General features: G+C 41.4%; 1 protein-coding gene across 6 annotated transcripts in view; it reads right to left on the bottom strand.

Annotated features, from left to right (window-relative positions):
* Positions 1-25,124, bottom strand: part of tet3 (tet methylcytosine dioxygenase 3) — a 43,542-nt gene that overhangs the window by 5,345 nt on the left and 13,073 nt on the right. The window contains exons 1-10 of one of the 6 annotated variants that reach the window (XM_065250874.2): positions 24,108-24,435; positions 23,717-23,773; positions 7,169-10,091; positions 5,569-5,659; positions 3,611-3,704; positions 3,181-3,389; positions 1,601-1,751; positions 1,275-1,364; positions 871-1,008; positions 265-613 (exon numbers count right to left, since the gene is read on the bottom strand). In XM_065250874.2, the coding sequence (XP_065106946.1) occupies positions 265-613; positions 871-1,008; positions 1,275-1,364; positions 1,601-1,751; positions 3,181-3,389; positions 3,611-3,704; positions 5,569-5,659; positions 7,169-10,043 (3,997 nt within the window). In that variant the 5' untranslated portion in view covers positions 10,044-10,091; positions 23,717-23,773; positions 24,108-24,435. Of the gene's footprint in view, positions 1-264; positions 614-870; positions 1,009-1,274; positions 1,365-1,600; positions 1,752-3,180; positions 3,390-3,610; positions 3,705-5,568; positions 5,660-7,168; positions 10,092-11,435; positions 11,639-12,234; positions 12,632-23,716; positions 23,774-24,107; positions 24,436-25,124 lie in introns of those variants that run through there. The other 5 variants (XM_065250875.2, XM_065250871.2, XM_065250873.2 and 2 more) reach the window with 5 other exon arrangements.

Genomic DNA, 25,124 nt, shown 5'->3' with positions numbered 1-25,124 from the left:
GCCACCCCAACGTCCAAAATCCACCTTATGCAGATTTCTCTTAGAATCAGTATACCCCACCAAAGTTTTTACATTTACATTTATTCATTTAGCTGACGCTTTTATCCAAAGCGACTTACAATTGCTATATATGTCAGAGGTCGCATGCCTCTGGAGCAACTAGGGGTTAAGTGTCTTGCTCAGGGACACAATGGCGTGTCACAGTGGATTCAAACCCGGGTCTCTCACACCAAAGGCGAGTGTCTTATTGATTTAACCACTCACCTTTATTGCCTTGCTGAGGGTGTGGTGACTCTGTGTGATGCATCTCCATCTTTAGAGTCTTCTCTGGGGTTTCTGTAAGCTGAAGTTTCTTATTCTTCTTCTCTGACGCTGCCTTTTTGGCCTCCAACCGACGCTGGCGGCAGGATTTAGCAGGTTCCGGAAGTTTTCTAACCTCTCGACGGAAGTTAGAGAGCACCTGGATGGCTCCTGACTGCATTTTGAGGCGCTGATTTTCTTCACTACCAAATTCATCAGTTGAAGAGATCTTGTAGAGCGGAAGCACATGCAGCTGTTCTTCTTCAGGGATGCTGCCTACTTTGCGATTGTCCTCTCTCGTTAGAGTGCACACCTGGAAGGAACATTTGAAAGTATAAGGTTAAAATAAACAGCAGTTGCACTTCTTTAAACCTCCTACTACCTTTTAAACACAATGGGGAACTTTTCCAGACAGGGTTTAAAGTAAACCAGGACAAGGCCTAGTGTGCATCTCGAGACAAAACAATAGGATAAGCCATGTCTGGGAAACCACCCTAATATGTTCACACAAACCACTAATCCAAATTCTACGAGGAAAACGCACATTATTCATGTGGTAAAATAACATACCACGGTACAGCCATTTGGGAGGTTATGCTGGTCTTTGTGAGCGTGGGCACAGAAATCCATGCATGCAGTGATTCCTGAAAATGGCCGTCCTTCTTTCAAACCCAACCGGCAGTCTGTAGCAGAATGCTCAGTTGCACACTAAAAAACACACATTAGAAATTAAATTAAAGTGTATAAAAAGCATTTACATGACCATACACAGGCTATACAAATTATTTTTATTTCTCAAACATACTTAACATTTTAGTTTATCAAGTTAATAACATAATTTACAGTAAATGTGTAGTGAAACAAGATATCCTAAACCTTCTAATCCCATCAAATTAACTTATCAAATATCACACTGGTACTGCAAAATCTGTTTTGTTTATAATATGGTTGAAAAGTACAAAGACAGTTTTTACCTGGTTACTGTACGCTTGCGGAGCCAGCATCTTGTACACAGGGGCCACATGAGTGGCCAAGGTTTGAAAGTTATCCCTGAGATCGTCCTCCTGCGCAAATAGCAGCACAAAAATGTCAATATTTTGTTAACAAAGGCAATCATGCATGGTCATTGTAGTTTGAATAATAGAATGTGAAAAAAATGAATGAATTTCTGCATTGATTTTTCAACATATTGGAACTTCATGATTTGAGAAAATATTTCACTCTATCCAATGATTTTAAGAAGGGAGCTGCTTTAAAATAAAATAACAACCAATTGCATAGTCTTTAAAGTGAAACTGACCTCTTTGGGGTGTTCTCCCTGCAGTCTAAACTTGCGAGGGTTCTTACTTCGAGCGTACTTGCATCCATTGAAGTACATGCTCCAGGAGCAGCCAAAAGAGAAGGAAGCACCACAGGTTTCAGGGTCCTTCCCTTGGCATGCACAGGTTCGACTGCAAATAGACACAACATGCATTTAATTTTTGCTAATTTTAAGCTACTACCTGGTCTTTTTACTACCTGACATTACATTAGAGACTCCTGTAAACTCTACATTTGCATGATTAGATAAGTGTAACAAAAGGAGTATAGCCAAAGTATGTAACACCTTTCCAGTATCAGTATGGGAGTAAACTTTAAGGGGCAGTTTTCCGGATAGGGCTTAAAGCAAAACACCACCGTTTTTTAACATTTTACTATGTTCTTACCTCAATTTTATTAATTAATACCTCTTTATTAATTAAAAAGCTCTTTTCAAAGCGTACACGTAATCTTTGTAAAGCACGTTATGACTGTGTTAGCAATGCGGGCTCTTTTCGCCATATAATATAATTCTCATTTTTATCCACGTTTTGTTTTGTACCACCATACTTACTTGTGTAACTACTCATGTAACAGTCTTGTTTGGTGGCTTCTAAAGTCATCCCTGTTTGGATACTAAGGAATGAATGGGGATAGGCATAATGCTAACACATTCACAACGCGCTGTAAAAAGTTTAAGTGCACGCATTGAAAAAAGATGAGGTAAAAACACAGTAAAATATTGAAAAACTGTGTTTTTTCTTTTAAGCCTAGTCCCAGACTAAAATGCATGTTTGACCTGTCTTTGCACTGACTTATCTAAACGTATATAATTGCCATGGTTATGTCTCAAGATGCACACCTGTATTGTTGATGCTTGTAAGGTTTGTTTGTAAAATGTACTTAATTGTCCTTATATAAATAAGTATTTTCTTGGTTTAATTTAAATCCTTAAATTGCCCCGAAATAACTTGGTTCATTTAATTATTGTACTATGATTAAAATTATTATACTTAAAAGTAGACTTGTTTTAACGTATGACTAAAATCAACTAAAATGTTCGGAGTAACAAATAGTCAATATGTGATTTTATGCTGTGTTCCAGGCAGGTTTTTAAGCCCGTGAATCACGACTTCAAAACCACGACTCACGACTCAGAATTGGGAGTTCACATACAGCCAGCCTGTAACCAGTGTTTTTCCAACCTTCTGCCCGTAAAAGTGCACCAGAACGGCAGTCAAACACGTGACTTCCCACCCGTGAACTCGTACTAGATCGATGTAATCCCAGTTCAGATTTGTTAGCTTACGGGAAGTCGTAATTTACGGGTTACAGGTTGCCTGAAACCCGGCATTAATCACTGATGCCAATGTCTAAACATCAGTGTTGGACAATAGAATGGCAAAGGACACAAGCAATAAGCCCAAATTTACAGTCATTAAACAATATAGTTAACAAGAAACATCATTATTGAAGCAGTGTCACAGTGAGACTTTACTATATTTCTTAAAGAGGCAAATCCCAAAAACAACAGTTAACACAATAGCAAATGAAAACATGTCAGTGGTGATGGAAACTCACTCGTCATTGAGTCCACAGCGGCGGCTGGTGGGGTTGCCATATTTGATGATTGTTTCTGTAACTTCTCTGTAAAGTTTATCTCCCAGCGCACGTGGCACTCCCTCCCAGGCCAAGATCACAACAATGATGACGGTATTAGCACAGTGGTGCCCAGGGCGTTGCTTTACGACACATAACAATTTTTCCTTCTCACTGCTGCGTCGAATCACCTAAAGTGGGAAAGACAGTTGGAAAAAGATGGGAATAGTATTGATTTGACTGCACTGAATTAATACAAAATTAATCTGCTTTCCATATTGAAAGATCAGGGTCATAGTATTCAGGTTTACAATATGTATGTATTTGTTCATGGCTAGGTCTGGTTTCTACCAAGAAACATTGGAGGTTTGGTTCCTGGACTCGGTCCTGTGGCTTTACAAAATACACTTACCCATTTAGCAATTGGACATCCCTGAGAGCTCTTTCCTTCTCGCCCTGTGTAAATCACCTTTTCAATGCGAATAGCTTCGCCCTTCTCTCCATACCTGTAATAATAATGGGATAGAAAGACCACCATCTTAAAATTATAGACCACAGTAATCTGCCAAAAAATATGGACTGTTGTTTTTAAGTATTTCTGTGCTAATGTATCTTTATGTGTGCAGAAATGCAAAACAAAAAGAAAATAAAGGATGTTTATACACATTTCCACTATGTGTAAATATTGTAAAGAACACATGTTGGGTTAATAAATAAACTTGTTCTGGGTTTATAACCCAACATGTGCTCTGTCCAATATTTACTCTACAGAATTGAGAGTGTGGGAATGATGGTCCATGTTTTTTAGTGAACCATCACATGTCTGCTTAAATGAAACTTAGTGAACAGAAATGACAAACGGCGTGTGTTGCTATAACTGTACAATCTGGGGAAGAAGCTTCAAAGATCTAAAGGGGTGGGCAATGGGGTCAAAGGCCACAAAAGGGTCAATCAGAGGCTTAAGAAGGCTATAGTCACTCACTGACAGACAGACAAAGGGGAGGGTTTTTTCCTGCCCGACAGCCCCCGCTTTTCCTAAAGAGGAGATGACTGGCTATAGAAATACAGTCACTATGCCCTCAATCAGCCCCCAAATAAAGCAACAAGAGTGGACAAGTATACAAGAGGTCAGCAAAGGTGTCCTGATGGGTCAGTAAAGTCTAAGCTTCTGTGTGCTTACTGGAGAAAAGGGGGTGGCACCCTGGGGATCTTTTCATATTCTTCTACGCCAATGAGTGAACATGAAAGTTTTTTAAGTAGAAGTTTTCGAAATGCAGAGAGGAGAAAGATAAATGCACCAGTAAGAGATATAGCTCAGTGGTGCACGTGCTGTAACATGTTGCAAGGTTTATGTATGGCCAACCCAAGGGTATTTCTGATACCTCTTTATCTCCCCATTACTTCCTGTCCATTCTATACCTGTCTTAAATAAAGGCAATAATAATATATTTATGTTTATGCATTTGGCAGTTGCTTTTATCCAAAGCGACTTACGGTGACTTACAAACTATACAATTTTATAAGTATCTGTGTTCCCTGGGTTCGAACTCTTGATCTTTTGTACTGTAAACGCAATGCTCTACCATTGAGCTATACAGGATCACAAAATTTAAAGCCCCTTTTTGACAGGGAAATGTTTTCAATTGCCCAAAACATGTTTTAAAATAAATCCTTTCATCTACTCTGTAAACCCTTTACTTCACCTCTTGTGTTTTTAATTATCACTAATTTCTTTCCTTTCTATTCACATCCTTTCTTTCTCCCTAGTGTGGATCTGTTGATGCTGATTTTTCCTCTTATTCCTGTTTGATTCTGGGTCAGGAATTCCCTGGGGACGAGATCATAAAAAAAAGGTAGGTGGATGGGGTGAAGGGAGGGAAACGGCAGAAAGAGGATAAGAAATGTTCTCCTCAGCTGGCCCAAGAAACTGTAGCCATGATCCAACTGCCAGAGCACTCATACCGAACAATGACATCTAGGGTCACTGGGGAACTCTTAAAGCAAACTACGTGAGGTCAGCAGAATTCATTTTTGGTTTTACGGGTTTAATACATTGGGTTTAAAACATTAGAAAACTAAGATAGATTGTTATTCATTTTTTAGAATATTCTTGCTGAGCTTTTGGTAACATCCTGAGAAAAACTACAGAAAACGGCTACAAAAAGGCAAACCGACAAACACGACAAATACTTTACATGTGGTTTCATTTAGCTTTAGACTTTGTGAGTTTCCCCTTTAGATCAATTTGGAGCTGGATCCCAGTTGGTTCCTACATCAATCTACTGCAGAGTGTGTTTGTTAACAAACATACCCATGATAAAAACAGCAAACAAGGACATTTTACAGAATACAATGTGAACCCAGAATCACCTATTTTCCATCAGTTCTCTGACAGAAGCCACTGTTGGCCCAGATCCCAAATGATTGTAGTATGGACTCTGGTCCTTGTCTGAAATTGGATCTAGAGGAGAAATACAGAGAGTGATAAAGAGAAAGAAAGAACACAGGTTAAAACATGACATTGATCACTTATGGATAGTATGCTGTCAATATTTTGTGAAAGTGAAAACAAACTAGATGCATTCATATACAACTATGGCTAATAAACCAAATGTTTAAGTGCAATGTTTTAACTCAGTTGTTAATGTGCAGTATGATAAGAATGATACATACATAGCTAGGGATGTGTGTGTGCGCGTGTAGATGAGAAGGCTTGTCAGGGAAAAAGGCAATCTAAGGTCACATTCCAGAATCATTTAAGTTATATAAAAAAAATAGTTTGTGAAAAAGAAAAACATTACAGCGTTTGCTTACTATGTCCCTATTCAGCAGAATGAAATCGGCAACAACAAGTGTAAAAATAAGTACAAGAGTAGAATAGTGTAATAGAGAAAACTACTTAGAGAGATAGAGGAGAAAAAAAAAAAGATAGAATAAAAAATATAATGAAAGTACCACTACTAAAGGTACTACATCCAGGGTGTGTTTGTAAGTATCAAATGGCACTGGGTGTTCCCTGTGGTGTTGACAATGCTATAGGGATTCGCCATGACAACATCCCTTCTGTTGTCCTTTTCTCTTAGTCAAACAGTCAAGCTCCAACAAATGTTCAGACACAATTTACTACCCTTGACTGAACACGTTAAATGACACTTAACACTTCGATATAAAGTGTAATGAGGAGATGGGATGTGATGTGATGTTTGTCTACTCCTTATAAACTGTCCAGACTGCCCCCCTCCAAAGTATGCTAGGTTACAGCAAATCACACAGTACATCAGGGCAGTTTTCACACAGTTTATTTAACATCAAAACCTCTGAAAGGATCAAACAAGACTTATGATAGAAAGGCTAAAAGGTTGCCATTCATCTCTTATTACCCTGTACTCCCTGCTCCCTTCTTTGATGTTTGGCCACGATGTATCAAATGATATATGAGCAGACTTCCTCAATTGTGTCTGACTTCCCTGCAAAAACTATCTGTACTCACTGTACCAAAAGCTTGAACATAGAAGGCGCTGCGCGTTGCACTGGCCCACAGAGTTACAATGGACCTCTTTCTTCAAATCTATTGTTCCTCTGCAAGAGCCACAGAGAACAGACTGCAGAGCAGTGTTAAGGCCAATGCAGAACATACATTTTTAGTTATAGCCTAACACTATCCTGAGAAATCTGAAGTTGGGGCTGAAAGATAAAAGAATTGTAGCTAACAGTTACTAAGTTGAAACTTAAATATAGTTTATGAACTTCTGGGGTTAAAATAAAACTAACACACAACCATTTAACGTTTTGTCCAGAGTTCATTCCATCAATACATGAGAAGAGATTTGTCCCTGTGCCATGTTGTGATTTGAAAACATCACTTTATTAAATCATTGTAAGATGCCTGTATCTGAAGTTTGCCTAGTTTTCAACCCTGTAAAGGAGGATTTGCTAGGCTGAACTTTTTTCTGAATACTCTTAGACTTACCCACACAGTCACAGGTAGGAAAATCTGGTTGGTTATCTTTCCCAGGTGTATCCAGCAGGCTCTTAGTTGGAGTGTCCAGGTAGCGCAATGGTGACTCAAGAAAACCTTTAAGTGAAGGGGAGGAAGGAAAGCCATCCTTTGTAGGAGTATTAAATTCATCCTCTTGACCATCCGCAGAAAAAGATGCCGTTGTGGAGAGAACTGTCACACCACCAGATGACTCAATCTTTACACGTTTATTTGGAGGGGAGAAAGGTGTGATGAAGGGGTGCTGTCGCTGCAGAATTGCCTCCTGAGCCATAGACAGTAGCTGCTCAGAAGGTTTAACGTCCACCTCACATTCCTCACTTTCTTGTTTAACAGTACAGAGTTGCTTAGGTGGAAAGGATGTTTCTTCCTTTACTCTCTCAGCTAACGTTTTCTGACCTTCATCCATGGGCTCAGACTCAGTTGTAGGAAGAGGGGGGCAGTTATTTGGCTGCTTTGAGGATGGTGACTCGGGTCTGGCTTGTCCTGAGTTTGAGTTTGGTTGTGACTCGGTCACCTCTGGCTGAGTAGGGCCATGATTTGCACTCTCTGTGGGAGAGGCAGAGGATATGGTGTCTCCAAACTCCTCCTCAAACTGGCGAATCAGCTCTTCAAATTTTGGATCTAAGTCACTAAGACCAGTCAGAGAAGGAGTCGACTGCATTGTAGAAGTTTGAGGTGTGATACTAGTTGATGTGACTTTTTTATTTGACTCAACTGTGCCTGCATATGCTATGACCTTTTCGGTGGATGTTGCTAGGACAGAAACAGGAGCAGAAGATGAAATGGGTGCACTACTGCTATTTAAAATGGGTTCCTGAGATTGGGCTGGAGCTGGGTGGCTCTCAACCACCTGAGAGGGGGGAAGCCCAGCTTCCATGCCTTGTAGAGATGGAACAAGCTGGGATTGGGATGGTGCATATGCTGGGGTGATGATGGACTGTTTTGTTATTGAAATCTGGCTCTGTGGAAGGAAAGTTGGTTGGGAGGCTTTCTGTTTTTGTTTCTTGATAACAATTTGTTTGGGTTTTGGAAGAGGTGGGCCCAGTGGACTAAACAGCCCACCGACTGTCTGTTTGAGAAGAGGAGAACTTTGAGCACTCTTTCTCTTTTTGGGTTCTTTGTGCTCCTGTTTGATGGTTACAAGACTTTCTGGAAGAGTCTGTGGCCACCATTTACGGAGGTTCTGGCAGGCCATGGGGGCTAATGGGCCAAAGTCTGGGGAGTTAGAGAACAGGTTACGTTTATGATGAAGGTGCTGCTGTAGTGCTGCCTGAGTTGAGTGCCTAATGGTGGGGGAAAACTGCTGACCCTGGAATTGCTGATGGCCATTTACCATGCCTTGCTGAACCATGGCTGCCAAACCTGAACTCTGGTTATCCTTGGAATCCACTTCCTGCTTGATGTGAGGCAACCCTGTAAGGCTGCCTTTGCGATCATCCTGCATGCTAGGATGAGGAAATGGGAACCTGAAGGCTGAGTTTGTGTACTTTCCACCAGTATCATCAAGTAGCTGCTTTAGCTCAGACACTGGGTCAATGCTGCCATGGGATGGGTTTGCAAAACGAGGTTGGGACTCCGAATTCACCATCATCCATGAATTACGAGGGGAGCTTTTCTCACAGCTTCCACCAGTGGCCTGATGCCACTGCTGGGGTCGAGAGTTTGGGTTTGAAGGGTGCAGGCCAGTAAATGGTGACTTGGAGGATGGGTATTGAGAAGCATAGTGAGATGAGCTAGATGCAGGGGCCTCACCCTGAGATTGAAGCCTCTTCTGCTCCCATAATGATTGCTCATGATGTGGGTAATTTCCGGGAGGCATGGACTGTGGCAAACCAGATGATGCGGAGGACGATGAAAGAGAGCTTGGGGATGAAGAGACTAGTTGAGGCATACTCAGAGGGTAGGAGTTTGGTAGATGCTGATGGTGATTTGCAGGTGAAGACTCACCTGGGTGAACAACAGTTTGTTGGACAGTGGCAGATAGCTGGGTTAGGGCCTCAATTGCAATGGCTGTTTGCAAGCTAACATTTCTCTCCTTGGCTATAGACAGAACAGTAGGGGAGCATGGAATAGGTGCTGGTGGCCCAAATGGTCTAGGAGCTGAAGGCTGGTTAATTGGGGGTGGTGGATTTGTGTCCTGCCCACACTGGGGGTTACTACCACATTGCTGTGGTTGGGACTGACCATGATGATGCTGTTGATGTGGCTGTGGGGGAGCAGCAGAAATCTTACAGGACCCTTTATCCTGACAGTTAGCCGCCTTTCTGATCTGTTTCTCCAGCCACTCCAAGTAGTCCGGGCAGTCTGGGCCTTCACAGTCACAATTAGGTGGCTTGTGGCCATGACGGGCTTGGCTCAGTGCAGCCTGAAGTGTGTTAAGGTCTTCAGGGGGGCAAAATTCACCATCCGCACTTTTTTGCCTGGCCTCCTCACTTCCATTAGACATCTCCTGGCTAAACCTTTCATATAGCTGGGCTGTTGTTTGAGAAGTTTGAGAAGGTTGATGGTTGCTGAAGGGGGGCAGTGTGCCCACACTTGCAGAAAAGGCAACCAGGGTTCTTGCATCCTCCATATCCACATCATTCACTGCTGTGTTAGGATTTGGGCCACTCCAAGCACCCTGATGAGCTTCAGAATTTGACTTTCCAATGAGCTTAGAGCCCCAGCCTGTTGTCTGGGAAATACACCCAGCCCCCTTGTTGTACCTGCGCTGGTGTTGCTCCCTGGCTTCGCCACAGACTTCATCACAAATATTTTCGTCATTAGCTCCAAGTTTGTTTAGCCCATTAGACAGTTCCTGGTTTAACCCGCCTTCTTCCAGGCGGTCATGGGACCCAATTTCCATCTGGCCACCTCCTTTAGGGCCATCCACTGAACCCACCACAGAAACAGTCTGTAGGACACAAAAGACACAGTTAAGTGACAGTGTTTCAATTATTTACACTTATTTTTGAATGTATGCCATCCAACATACTTTTTTGCACCTAAATTTATGTTTACCATATTCATTGTTGACACTCCAAAGCAAACCCCCCTCACCACAGTCTACATTTTGCACTGCTAAAATAACAATTATTGACCTCCATTAACCAGATGATGTACTCTGACCTGTTGGACTGATTCATCTCTGCATTCTCTGTAACGTTGCTGCCTGATCTGAGAGAAGAATATCTGATACTTTATCCCATGGAGATCCCTGAGTCGTCTTATGTTCTTCTCCTGCTCTGTCTCTATCTTTCTTCTCTGCTCTCAACAGAACATATTCAAATAAGCCAACTTAAGATGGCCTTTGGTTATTGCTGTGTTGAATGTTTATTTAAATTATGGCATTTTGCAGACACTAACACTTCCGATACACTGATTGCAGGTACACTAGTACTAAGTTTTGTAACAAGCAAAAAACACACTATTGAGGAAGTGTTCCAAATATTTTGAAGCCACTGTATATTCTGAAAATAAAGACAGGACTGCGACCAGTTCAACTGTCTCATGCAAATATAAATGCATATTTACAATTACAATAGAACTGGTAATGCCTATGTCAACACACTGAGGATCTCTTCCTCGTTCTCCTAGTTTTCAAGGACATTCTATGCTGCTGTGTAATGTGCTTTTCCCCTTAATACTTAATACTTATAATGAATGATGTAGAACGTGCAAGCATGTCTCATGTAAGGTGAAAGAAAATATCAATGCTATCTTGGCACTCTAAATGATAATGTATCTAAATACAATACTCTGTTCATTTGCTAAACCTGTTTGGTTCAAAGGAGAAGAAATGCAAAGGACTTTGTCTATCATGATAAAGCATATCTTAGAAAAGAGGATCTTGTGGTTTTGTTATAATGATTTCAAAATGCCCAACAGTTTCTTGTTTAAACAAAGTGCTTTTAATGAAAGTATTACTTTACAACTTTATACCGCTTTTTGCCAAAGTATGGGTATAAAAACAGCCATGAAAGATTTGTAAGAATAGAGAGAATTTTTATGGCTGCATAATTCACAGCGTGGTGGAATCCTGTTGATGTGTCATTTGAATATATTTAAATGTATAAACAAATAAGTGCTGTTTATAATCTCATTGTCTAAACTGGTGAGACTACACATGTCTCAACCTTTCAAGTTCAAATTAAGAGCATCCAACTAAGCTACAAGCTCAGTATTAACCCCTTATTGTGCTTCCATTTAGATAGGCCTTCTGTACAATGAGCAAGTTGTATAGACAATTTGAATTCACCTTCTGTGAGTAGTGTCTGGTTGGACCCCACGGTGCTATGCGACAGCATCTGAGCAGACTGTGTGTGTATGTGTTCATTTCCAAAGCATGTGTCTGACAAGGAGCACAAGCAAGATTCCCACTTACAACACTAGTCACGAGCCAGTTCTGTTTTAAAAAGCTGAACTATGCAATTGTGAAATTAGGCTCCCTTTCCTCTTTTAGCATTTAAAAGAAAACACACATATGCATAGACACAACACTTTCACAATCTAGTGTTGTATAGCCACAGAGTTTAAAAGAACGCTTTGGTGAGAAGCACTTGCTACGATCAAATTTATTACATATGCCATACAATATGACTATCAGATATGAGGTCAATGACAGACATATATGAGTCACCTGCAAACGCACCTGTCTGACAGCAAAAAGCACGTGCTGAGGCAATTATCCGAGGCGTGCCAGGGCTTCCATCACTGCCAAAACTCTCTCTCTTCTCAGACCCACAGAGCTACAACTACTACCAAAACATTAACACGCCCAACCAGAAGAGACTGCTAAACAGGTTATACTTTGAAGCGTGAGCTGCCCTTTAAACTGCGTGTGCTGAACTGAGGACATATGCCGTATCGATGTCTCCAACGTTACACTCAAATAACAGCTGTCTCAGAGGTTGACAACACAAAGACTGAGACTGTGGATGGTGTTTAAACCCTGGTAGTAGACAGCTGAACACGATAAGACGCACAAAGCCCCCCCTCCCGTATTAGCTTCAAAATACAAAGCAGACAGAGAATCAAACAGAACAGCATCTACTTACAGTGGTCTAGTTGTCCCAAAATCGGTGCTGGAGAGACAAAGGTGGGAAACATGGATAGGAAAGTGCATGGACTACGGCTTTTACGACAGTGCCGAAAAAGAAGCAAGCCGGTAGAAATCCACTAAAAGGGTTCCCTTCTTTTCAGCCTTTCTTTCTCCCTCTCTTCTCAGTCAGCCAGGCAGTGCGGCACACACACGTACGCACTCGCTCTGTCATACACACTTCCCCCACGTATACACACACGTTCTGTTTCCCTTCTTACCACCACTGTCGCTTCTCTCTTTCTCCCTCTCTCATTATGTCTCTCCACACCTCCCTTCCCTTTTTCTATATTCTTTTTCTTTCTGCTTTTCGCATTTGCCGTCTGCTTTGCCTTACAGCCCCCACCTTTCTCTCTCTCTCTCTCTCTCTCTCTCTCTCTCTCTCTCTCTCTCTCTCTCTCTCTCTCGCTCGCTCGCTCACTCCCTCCCCCTCTCATTTTCTCCCTCCCTTCTTTTTCCTCCTCCCCCTCCTCTTTTCTGTGTGTGCAGAGTGAGAGAGGCCATTATCTGAGCTACACTGGGCACGTACGATGGAATGGTGGAGCGTGCAGGAAATACAGCCGCTGCAGAACGGAGATAGAGCGTGGCAAACTGGCTGGCTACCGCGGGAAATGAAGCACCAAGTAAACGCAGATCTAGCAGAAATGCTTTCAAAAAACAAAACGAAGAGCTCTTTGATATTTCAGAGGGTTTTCGGTGTCATTTTTTGCTGTCTGTTATGGGTTGTGTATTCAGAGTGGTTCCATAAGATGGAGGCTGCTGCAGCTCAATGCAGACCGTCCACTTGAACGCTAAATGGCAGCTGCTGTCTAATGTCTAAAAATAACACGAAAAACACAAACAAGGCGGCTCCGATATATTTTTTCCTGCCATTATATAGCGCACTCCCTGACTGTTCGCTATTTTTAAAGACTCTTTATTGCAGTGTGCTTTTCCTTGCAAACATCGCATGACGTTGAGTACTGTTTTGATCACAGGCAGCTGATAGGTGTTAATGGGTGTTTAAAGACAAAACGCATAGGAGCGATCCCCAACCAAATGAGATACTGTCGAACTGGGCAGGAACTGTGTCTTCTACAACAGATACAACACATAAATGCACTTATAGGGACCGCAAGTATATAAGATTCAGGCAGCGACAGAACCGAGGAAAGCAGGATGTGAGAAGGAAAGCACAGCGCCTGTCAGAGAAGCAACCGCAAGGTACAGCAAGGTTGACGGAAACCGCAGAGAGATAGGAAGCACAAAGTTCTGCAGAAAAATACAACAATTGGCACATAACACGCAGACATTTATGCACAATGTTGCTGCTGATGAACTAGTTTGACTTATCGGCAATGTTTTCCCATTCGGAAGCGAAGCAGGGAGATGAGGTGCTTGCAGGGATAGAGCGGTGTCGAATGTTTGGATGAGGGACTCCAGGGTAGAGAAGAAGATATCGAGAGAACTGTGCTGAGTGAGTGTTAAGGTGTAAAGGACAAGAATTTTCCTATCAGTCTCGCTCTAAATCACGTTTTTATTTTCCACCATGTCCGAGACGGTCTTGCGCTTTCTTTCTTGCCTAAACACCGTTCTTCCATTTCATGCCAACCCATGTCTTCGAATGCCTGTTTCCTAGCTCCTGTTAGCTTCTCAGCTTGATCTCTGTCTCTCTCCCTCGTTTGCTCGCATATTTTTCTACCTTTTCTCTATTTCTCCTCACCACCCCAGCTTGATTTTGTACTCATTCTGTTCAGAGGAAGAGAAAAACATGGCAGTTTTCTAGTCGCCATGAAGCTTCTCCGCAGAATCGGTCTTGCGTTATGAGGATGCACGATTTGTATTATCTCTCGTAACCTCTCGGTATGTAGTTCGGTTCGTGAATCTCTTATCTTACTTTCTGATCAGTGTCTTTTTCTCTTGCTGACTCGCTCTCTCTCTGTGTCCTGCCAGTTGGATCGCCACCGTCAACACCGAGAAGACAAGGCAACCCCGCGGACAAACACACACAGCCATAAGCCGAGGCGGAGAGGTAAAGTGCACTGTCACTGGCAAAGAAGCGAGAGAATGAGAGAGAGAGCGCGCTGGAGAGAGGGTGAATGGAGAGAGGGAACCGTTATGACGTTGCGGTTACGTCACCGGACTCGTTCGGCACTTGTAGTTGGCGATAGAGGGCTGGGCAGATGTGTCACAACACACGGTGTAGATGTGCCTTCCCTTACATGCATACACACGCTCACCTAAGTGTACTCCCTCGCTCCTTTTCAGCGTGACGCAGCAGTTCTCATGCCCTGTAGTAACCTCACCCTTCCTGTCGCAAGCTACGGCGCATCTAGATTTTAATGGAACAAACACGGAGTGCTAAAAATGTGCCAGAAATCCGGAGCGGATATAACACTGATTACAGTGTTGTTTTCGCTATGGGATTCTATGGGAGTGTCTTTTGCCTTTATTTGTCGAGTGAAGGATTTGCATACCTAGAAAGTCGAACACTGCATGAGATTCTAGGTTAAATTACACTGACATAAATACACGGTCTATGACTTATGTCTATAGTTCTTAGTCAATCACACCACCAATCTATTAAGCACATAATCATATATACAGCCAAAACAAATTCACATATCCACAAATAAGTTACTTTAAATTTAAATTTTTATTTGACTGAAAGCTTTTCTTAGCCATATTAGCTAACATAGGAGTCTCCAACCTTTTAGTGACCAAGGGCTACTAACTTGTTGATTTTATTTTATCTTCTTTGTTGATATTTTTATCAATGTTTAAAGTGTTACATAAAAGAAGTCAAGCTAACATAAAAACTATCTTAAAATTGTGGCTATTAATAGAATGTGCTTTGGCGGGCAACTCACAGACTCTGTGCAGGCAAGACCATTAAGCTAACATAACATATAATGCATTTATTAATCTCATGTTAATTTTATCACCAACTAAAACACAGCTGAGAATATGGAGCTGCTGATTTTCAAAAACAATAACTATACAGTTTATACCTGGCTTGTATGGTTTAACAAACTATACAAGAAAATCTTGATTCACAGGACATACCGCACAGAGGACCTTTGCTTCTGCATTACAGTAAATGCAAGAGTTGTGCGTTTTAAAACATGAGAAAACAACCACAGGGCTTAAAAGTTTTCCGGCACTGTGCCGGATCTCCTGCTTGCGGCGTTGGGTGCGAATTTAAAAACAAATTGATATCAGTTTGAGTTTATGCGTAATTGTGTTGAACATGGAGCCCTTGACTGTTTGATGCTTTGCCAAAAGAACTATGCAAAAGACAAATGCACTTGACTGCATTTCCAGACATCTAGGAAGTTTTAAGTCGCAACATCATTTGAATTAAAGTGCACCTATTTCATTGCTAAAAAACAACGTTATTTTGTGTATTTGGTATGATACAATGTGTTCGCGTGGTTTATGGTGGTTTAAACATTATTTCCAAATACCGTACATTTTTTGTAGCTCCAAATTTCCTGAAACGCACCGATTTGAAAAGTTCTGTCCCTGATTGGCCAGCTAATCTGTACGTTGTGATTGGCCTGAATACCTCTGACATCAGCCGTAAATGTGACGCTCCTTACCATGTTTGAAAGATTCGCTCACAATGCAATGCTAACAGGAGTTAACTTACAGGCTGAGTTCATAGGGGGAGGAATTATGATAATGTCGGTCTTTACTAAATCACCAATCCCAGGAAGTAAACTGTTGCCTACAATCCATGTGTTTGTTGTAGTCCAAGATAAGAGATTTATGTTAGAGACAATAACTTGCGTCATCGTTTACTTTGGTGTGTAAGTGTGTATTAGGTCATACCCCAAAGGAAATTGAAAAATGGGTGCTCTTTAAGAAACTTTAACGTTTTTCCTTTGGGGCATATAGTAAAAAAACTGAACAAAAATTGTGTCTTGGCATCGTATTTTAGTAAGCAACCCCTTTTTTGTATTGCTGTTTCAAATAGCCCATCATAATCTGTAGTTTGAGCCTGTGAAGTGCTAATGGCAATGGCAGATACGTTACTAGTTAGTTTTAGGGGTGCACTGATATATCGGCCGATGATGCTTGCTATGCTTCTCAGTGATTTATGGTGAAATGCAGCTACATCCAAAAGCCAGGGGGTGCTATAGTGCAGAAACTCAATATGCTATGTAGACGAAGAACTATACACAAGCAGCTATGACCATAGATATGTATAAAGGCTAGATGTCTTACGGCGGAGTCTCTTACATCTTACCTCAGACAGCTCGCTCACTCGTAGCATTGAGTTTAATGGTGCAGGTACTTTTAAATGACCATAAGTTGCTAAATTTTCGACCAATTTTCAAACGGTTTGGTTTTTTACAAACGTTATTAACGTGGCTATAATTCTGGATGATTTAACATGATTCATACATTTTTTATTTATGTTTAGTATAAGTAAGCAGTGTCATAGGTGCATCTTTGACGTTTATAACAAACCAAACCGTTTGAAAATCAGTAAAAAAATTAAGCAAGTTATGGTCATTTAAAAGTACCTGCATCATTAAAACTTAATGCTACGAGTGAGCGAGCGCCCTGTGGTAAGATGACCACCAAAATGCGGACGTTCCACTCGATTGGCCAGCAGCGAGGGCGAGACATCTAGCCTTTATACATATCTATGGCTATGACATGCAGATCCAGGAAATGGCTTAAGGATATATTTATATTGCTGCTCTTCAAACCTTTTCAGGTATTTTCATGATAATAAAGAATGTGTATAATGATTATGTTTGACGAGTGTTGCTTTTTCAAATGCATGTTATAAACGACTCAAACTAACAGTGATTTCAGATCGATAAGGACTTACGTCGTAAGCGTTGACGGTTCCCATTCACTTTTAATGGGTGACGTCAAGTGTTGGCGAACTGAATTGTGGATCTGTCGGCGCCTGGTCAGTGCCGTTGCTCGCGGCAGAAGTTGAACATTTCTCAACTTTTCAAGCGCCAACGCGTGCGTCAGCCAATCATATCGCCTTATGCAAATAACCTAGGCAGACCCAGCCAATTACGTTTATGGAAGACCGGAGCTTGTGTTGCAGCCACAGTGATTGGCTGTTGGCCACGCTTCAGACAAGCCTTCCGTTAAGCGTTAACACTTACGCCCCCTGTGAATGTACCGTTACTGATCAAAAGCCGTAGTACAATAAATAGCTGTGAATATTATTGGCTGTGCGATTAAGAATAGTTATCGCCCACGCGTTATAAGTGTATATCGGCATTTATCGGTGCAACCCTAGTTAGTTTCAACAATGTTTTTATCAACGTGTCCACCCTAGAAAAAGTTCAGGCTCTGGATTTTTTTTGCTTTAACCCCTGCAACCAATTGAGCCACAAACATCCACGGTGTCACAAGACAGCTGATAATTCATCAAACACAAAAGAGACATGGGAGTTGTGAAACTACACAGGTCCCAGAAAGATCACAGCACTACATGGAAAGGTTTAGCATTTCACCGAGACCCAAAACGTAAAGGTTACCGCTAAATGCTTATTCTATTAAGTTATTAGCTATCAGATGCATTTGAATGAACCTTGAACCGCCCATAAAACGGCAGACGTATTCATGCTTTGAATACGCGAGCCATTGACCTTTCACGTGTGTAAAGCAGTAGACAGGAACTGAAATTTGTTGCTAAGCAGGTGCTTTAAACAAAGTATATTAATGACACAGTTCCCATGGTCAGGGACTACATAATATTTTTATTTACACGGATATGCAGGACAAATGGGATGTATTAGCTAATAATATTTGTTCATTTGACCAAAATTAAACCATCTCATGTGAAGAGCACAGATAATGAAAATTTTCTGATGTAACATCCACACAAGGCGTCTGATTCAAAACTCTCAGATTCTCAGAAAAACCATGAGTAACACTTTAACGGTTACAATGATCTTACAGCATATGACAATCTCTATCTTTTTGATCATCAGTCTATTGTGACTCATCTGTTGTTCATCTCAGCTCCCGAGAACTTAACTACCAATAAATAAATAATCAAACCCCCACTTACACAAAACCACCCACAAATAACTAGAAATACACACATCCACGGGAGTATAATTAGGAATAGATGCACACATTTCCACGGGTTGTGTAATATATGCAATATTATTGCAGCATAAAGCCATTTGTTTCTTCATTCAATATCCTACATAATAATAACTATTTTGTAAATCCACGGAACAAGCAACCAAATAAATAAATAAATGAAAGAAAAATTAATCGACCTTTTCTTCCATTGTGTTTGGCAAGCAGGTTATTTTAGGTAAGAGAGCTCAATACAGGAAAACACTGCCAACTTTTTTTGTTACTAGACCTTTCAGACTCTTTCCTTATCTCTCTATCACACACAACAGCAGCACACCCTTCCTCTCTCTATATCTGTTTACGAAACTTCTTCCTCTCGCATACACAAATGCAACACACGCACAACACTAAGGGACCAGTGACACAGAAAACTTTTGGGCATGCTTTCTAAGAATTGCATACAACTGTGTGCAACAACACACGTGCACACACAGAGGGTCTGCGCAGATGCAAATGGGCTCAGGGGTCACTGAGTACATTTAGTCTAGGGCAGACCGTGAATACCCTGAACTATACCAATGATGAACCTTACCAATTTTCCCATCTGCTTCGTAATTAGTAGTTTTTTCCACATCTTTCTATTGTTCTTGCACCACCCCCCAAAAACTTCCCAGCCTCCCATTCCCTATTTCTGTACCGTTCTCCGGTGCACACTTTATTTTGGCCATTTCCTGACCCAATGGGCATTTCCTTATTGTAGAGGTGTACGATGGATGTAAATATGCCTGTGCGCGTCATAATTCGTTGGTGCCTGACACATGGCACATGCAAGTCAGCACGCACATCTCAGCTGAGCGTCCCCCTCCCCGTTTTACCCCGCAAATGCTCACAAAGAGAAAGGGAGAGACGGACAGAGAGAAAGAGGGAGAGAGAAAGTGAGGGGGAAGCAAAGCAGAACAGACATGAGGAAAGAGGGGGAAGGGAAGGGTGGAGCGACCCTCATCACTCAATAAGATGGTGGGAAAGGAGGAGGTTGGAGATGGAGAAATAGCATGGCCTGAAGAGTGGGCTTTGTGCAAGAAGTTTTGGAGGAGAAGGAAAAAAAACAGAGGTGAAATTCGATGAGCCGGCGATTCGAGGGCAAAAGCAGAAAATAGAGAAGACAAAGGATTGAAAGAGAAGAAGGACAGACAGGATTGGAAAGACAATCGTGGGGAAGGAGATAGATGAACAACATCATGCAGAGGAAACCTGATACATAACCCAGTATATTTGGCTTCAAATAAACCATCAAAGCATTTAAACATTAAAATAGACAGATCTGTGCTGGGAAAATAAGCATGGCATAACCTTAAAAACCTATTCGGGTAAAGTTTAGTGACAAAAGAAGTCCAAAATGAGAGAACGCTCTCTATCCAGCCCTGTACGATGGCTGGTTGCCAGCCTTGTCTCTCCCAGGAGTAAGGCTAAGATTAGCTCCCCATATGTTCAAGTCAGGCGTAGCTACTTTTAAAGGGCCAGTGCCTTTTAAAAATAGTACTAAGTGCATTGCAGCAACCTCTCATTCACTTATAACTACAATAGATTAACAGATAAATGATCAAATTTGGAAAATAGTTAAAAATGAAACGAAACGAAATCACAGTTGGTCGCGGATATGACGAAAAGAGAGATACACGCTAGTCACATAAGAGCTAGTCCTCAGCTGATGTGCCATAGTACATCCTGTCCATTCATTTTTCATTAACTGCAGTAATGCGGTCATCCATTTCACAGGAGTGGCAAAGCCATAATGAAGGGTAAACATGTATGCATGCTGCTACAAAACAATTTACATATCAGAAAAATATGTATTTGGCTAAAATGATCAATTTCGTCCCATACATTACAACATGCATTATCACACAACTACAAGTGCATTTATAATGCTTCAGCACAGAGATGCTTTATCAGAAAACAAGAAGAAACTGCAACCATTTCTCTTACGTGTGAAGATTTTATCAGTTGTTTTAACCACCTAACATTAAGATAGCAAACCTGTCACTTATGATCAACATATGAACACGTTTAACCCGTTTTGTAACCTGAATCCTGCATGAAAGCAGACTACGTAAATATGTACACAGATACACACAAACCGTTTCTATCTACTATTTCTACTTACAGATGCATGCACACACACCCGACTTTATATTTACTTTAACTATTTTTAAAACAAAACATGATGAATATGCTGTACACTAAGCAGGATTATTAAACTTTATTTAGCCATTGGTTTGAAATGATAGTGTCTCTGAATTGAACATCATGGTTACATTTATGACACTGGCTAAATGCTATCTTACTGTAATCCAAGCACTTTATATCTTCTACTGCCATATGCTAGTAAAAGTTAGTTTAGGGGCCTACATTTGACCATGGCATTTTTCTTATAATATTTTTCTTTACTTACACTGCAAAAAATGACTTTCTTACTTAGTATTTTTGTCTTGTTTTCAGTAAAAATATCTAAAAATTCTTAAATTAAAATGTATTTTCTTGATAATCAAAAGGATCTAGGAAAAAAGTCTATTTTTTACAAATGTAAATTAGTGCTTAAAACAAGCAAAAAATCTGCCAATGGAATAAGAAACATTTTCTTGAAATAAGTTTACTTTTTTCAAAAACACTTAATTCAAGAAAAAATTTCTTATTCCTTGGCAGATTATTTTTGCTTGCTTTAAGCACAAATTCGCTTACTTATTTTTCTAGGTCATTTTGCTCATCAAGAAAATACATCTTAATGTAACAATTTTTAGATATTTATACTAAAGACAAAATTACTAAGTAAGAAAGTCATTTTTTGCAGTGTATTGCAATAATATAAATATTTTACAAAGTCAAGAACTTGCAAGAATTATTAAAGTTAAACGAATAACACTTTCTGATTATTCTAACCCCGCCTGTGTTTGTACTACAAAAGTCATTGTCAGGTAGCACATTGGACTTTGGATGGTTTGGTTGGGTAGACAGACAGGGAAAAAAACAGATCATGTGATGTTATGCAAACAATATGCTTGGACTGCAGCTTGTTTTGTTTTTAGTGATGTATTGAGGGCAATAATACAGCAGTTCGCAAATATTGTCAGCAGCAATTTTACTATAAACATGCTTTGTAAAACTACACTGCAAAAAATGTTTTGTTTTTTTCTTGTTTTCAGCACAAATATCAAATTTTTTTATTAAAACGCATTTTCATGATGAGCATAATGACCTAAGAAAATAAGACGTAAGAAAAAAAATAAGAATATTTACGCAAATTTGTGCCTAAACAAAGCAGAAAATGAGGTTAGGAAAAAAACGTAATTCAAGAAAAATATTTTTACCCAAGCCCAAATTCTCTTAAATTTTATATTATTATTTCTAAAATCTAAACTTATTTTCGTATGTAATACATTTTGAATTAAGAATATTTGTACTTAAAACAAGACAAAAATACTAAGTCATTATGGCACCTGTATGATGCAACCAGTCCTTCTATAAATTCAGAGTTATGAATTGCACCAAGTTATGAATTAGAGTGACAAACATTTCCAAGAAAAATACAAACCGGCGAGCAGTGGTTATCGTTTCCTGTGCCCAGACTGATAAAAGATGCCTTTTAACTTTAAACCCTCACCAACCATTTCCCCTCTCAGCGTGCATTCAGATATACATACACACAAATAGCACGTCACGTGAGCAGCCTCAGGGGCGGGTCTGAACTATAATTACAGTGGTGATGTCATCTGCCACTCACTGTTGCCGCAAAATCTAGGTCAGAGTTAACCCTTTCCCGTCACGCTGAGGGGATTCCGCGCACTTCGAAACGAACCATTACTACAGACTTTCCATCCTTTATGAGAGTTACATGGGAGGAACGACCGCATTAGAATCTTTGAATTGAGGTGATGATGTACGTTTTCTCCCTAGATCAAACACGTACAGTAATGCACAGTCAGCCCTCAATTTCTGAGCGCTTTGATGTTAAGGTTATCCCCACTATTTCATAACGCCAAGCCGGAGGAAAAAAAAGCTATACACAGAAACACGACCTCTTCTTCTTTTCAATGAGCCTTCTTATTCACAGCTCTTGTTGTTTCACCAAAGCTGTGGCTTTCTGAGCAATTACATAAGAATACGGATGACGGAAGAACATAGCAGTTAGCGTCACCGCGTGGTGAACCCGCATAACAATGCTAAGTTTGCATCGCGGCCAATTGCCAAACGAAACTTAACGTTTCCGATCCAAGTATTTTAAGAGCAAATAAATGTGAGGAAGGCATCTTCTCACAGCAAACTGACACATGCCGTCCGACTGGTAAATTTCAAAAAGATACTTTAACCAAACGTCATAGTTGAATATACATGAGCTAAACAAGTGTGTGAGGTTACGTAAGCCTGTGTGTGTGCAGAAAAAGGATTTAGTGAGTGATGACACAGAGCCCGCTTAATCATATGATCAAAGCGGTCAACAGAAGAAGTAGTTACAAAATGAACAGTCACGGACCACACATTCTTACTCAGTAACAGTGGTGAATGCAGTGTCTTGGCAATCAGAACGCAAACACGGACACTGCGGTGCCGTTGAGACTGCCAGTTTGATTTTTTTCAGCAATAAAGTGTCCGCGGTGCAGTACAGATGATTACACCTACGGATGATTCCACGTATTTGCTGAAAATGTCGCCGCTAACTCGCACCAAAGCTCTTAGGGCCTGTTGAGTCTAATGCTTCATGTACATAAACACTCCGCCACGTGCTAGCTCACACAAATACCAATGTCGTCACCACGCATGCGTGACCCACTAACTTTTACTCCCTTTACCTCAGATGACTGGAAACTTTGGCAGACCCGCCCAGAGTGCGGACAGGGAGACAGACAGACAGACAGACAGACAGAGCGAGATAGAGCCAAAGAGAAAAAGAGAAAGAGAGAGAGGCCACCTCCTTCTCTCCTTGCTCTTTGCCAGGCGAAGTTCACGCCTCCCTCTCTTCCAATGAGCGCAGAGCCCGGGTCCCTTTAAACCAGAGCCGGTGCCCGCCAGCTCTCAGTTTCATTTTTGCCTGGCTTCTGCACGATGGTACCGTAAATGGACGCCGATGCCGTGCTAGGCATGCGGTACGAGACGGCCACAAACATCGCACCTGCAACACGCAGGTGGTGCAGCTGTCGCTAAGTCGAAACAGTCGCACTCCATCTGGGTACACAATGGGCCTGTTGAGTCATGCGAAAGCACAAATCATCAACTGCAGCTGACGATTTGTGCTTTTGCATACGGAGGTATTAGGATTGAAAGCCATATACAGATGGGCGGCCCATTCTGTAAGAGGATACACACGTAGCCAAGGTCAGCAGGAGGGTTATTTATCTCACCTCTTTAGCCAGGTTTGGGGTTGTGGACCGAGCTTTTACGTCTTCAAAATATTCCACCTGCCAGGTCACCCATGGAAAATGAGAAAAGAATAGAAAGAATACAAGACAAGCATCAGTGACATGAGGAATAACAAAACATTGATCATTCAGAATGATAATAATTCATAACAGCATAGTTAACAAGAGCTACAACCTGCTTAATATATTACAAATGATCATATACAGTCCTCCAAAAGACATTCAACGATGAGCCCAATCCAGCTATTAGCCGTTCCATAAACCCAGCAACGTTTAGCTTTTACCCGGTGCCCCCCTCCCCATAAGTTAAGCCCCCCTCTGGCCCATCTGCCGTAACTGTCCGTCAATTTTTCCACTGCTAATAAATATTTACCTACTGAGCCTCGCTGCCTTCGTGTGCTGCTCTTCAGTGGCAAGATGCGTCCCCATCAGAAGACCCACACCATTCTCTCTGCGACCCTCTCTCTCTCTCTTTCTTTTCTCCTCTCTCTTTCTTTCTGTTCTCGGTCCATTCAGGAAGCCATCTTGTTCTTAATCCTGTTTTACATTAGCTCTCATACGCTCTCGCCCTCCCTGCCTCTCTCTCTCTCTCTCTCTCTCTGTCACTTCCTCCAATTCATAGCTCGACCACATACGCGCAGGAGCTTTTTTTTTTTTAAAAGGCAGAGTGATCGCTATCAGTGCTGCACTATAGCCTCCTCCCTCTTTATTTTTTTTCTCTCGGCCCCCCTTCCCCCTCTCTCTCGTTCGCTCTCCGACTGAAAAAGCTAACAGAATACGTGATGTGAATGCACAGCCTCCCCCCCACCCCGGCGACCCACACACACACGCACACGCTCACAAACACACGCGAGGCAACGTCACACCACAGATAGCTCACAAAGAAAAGCTATCGACCAATCGGAGACGACTGTGCTCTCTGCTGCTAGGGTGAAACGGAGAGAAAAGAGACACAGAGACATAAAGAGTGGCCTTGAGGGCGGGACACATGCGGGGAAAGAAAGAAGGGGGCGCGTGCTGTGAACAATGCGTGTGCATGTGCATCTGTGCGTGCGTTTCAGACTGCAGCCGGACGGGGGGAAGGGTTTCTCTCTCTCTCTCTTGCGAGCACTGTGGCTGTCAGTTTTCTACCCGGACTCGCCTTCCTAAAACAATGCCTATGGAATGTGGTATCACTTAGGGCCATCTGCGACTCGGCTGGCTGCAACAACTGGACTGGAGTGCGCACGTGCTCGCTGTGCATTTGGTACCATAACATGAGCGAACAAAGACGAGGGAAAAAAATGTCCATTCCACTTTAGCCAGCACTGTCTGACACACAGGTAAACAAACCCACGTTTACAAATGAATAGAGATGTCAACCCAAAAAATAAAACGTAGCCAGAAAACG

This window comes from Paramisgurnus dabryanus, chromosome 5, assembly GCF_030506205.2.
Source record: "Paramisgurnus dabryanus chromosome 5, PD_genome_1.1, whole genome shotgun sequence".
Classification (NCBI taxonomy): domain Eukaryota; kingdom Metazoa; phylum Chordata; class Actinopteri; order Cypriniformes; family Cobitidae; genus Paramisgurnus; species Paramisgurnus dabryanus.
The sequence above is the reverse complement of the archived record's forward strand: the minus strand, read 5'-3'. Positions and strand labels throughout refer to the sequence as shown.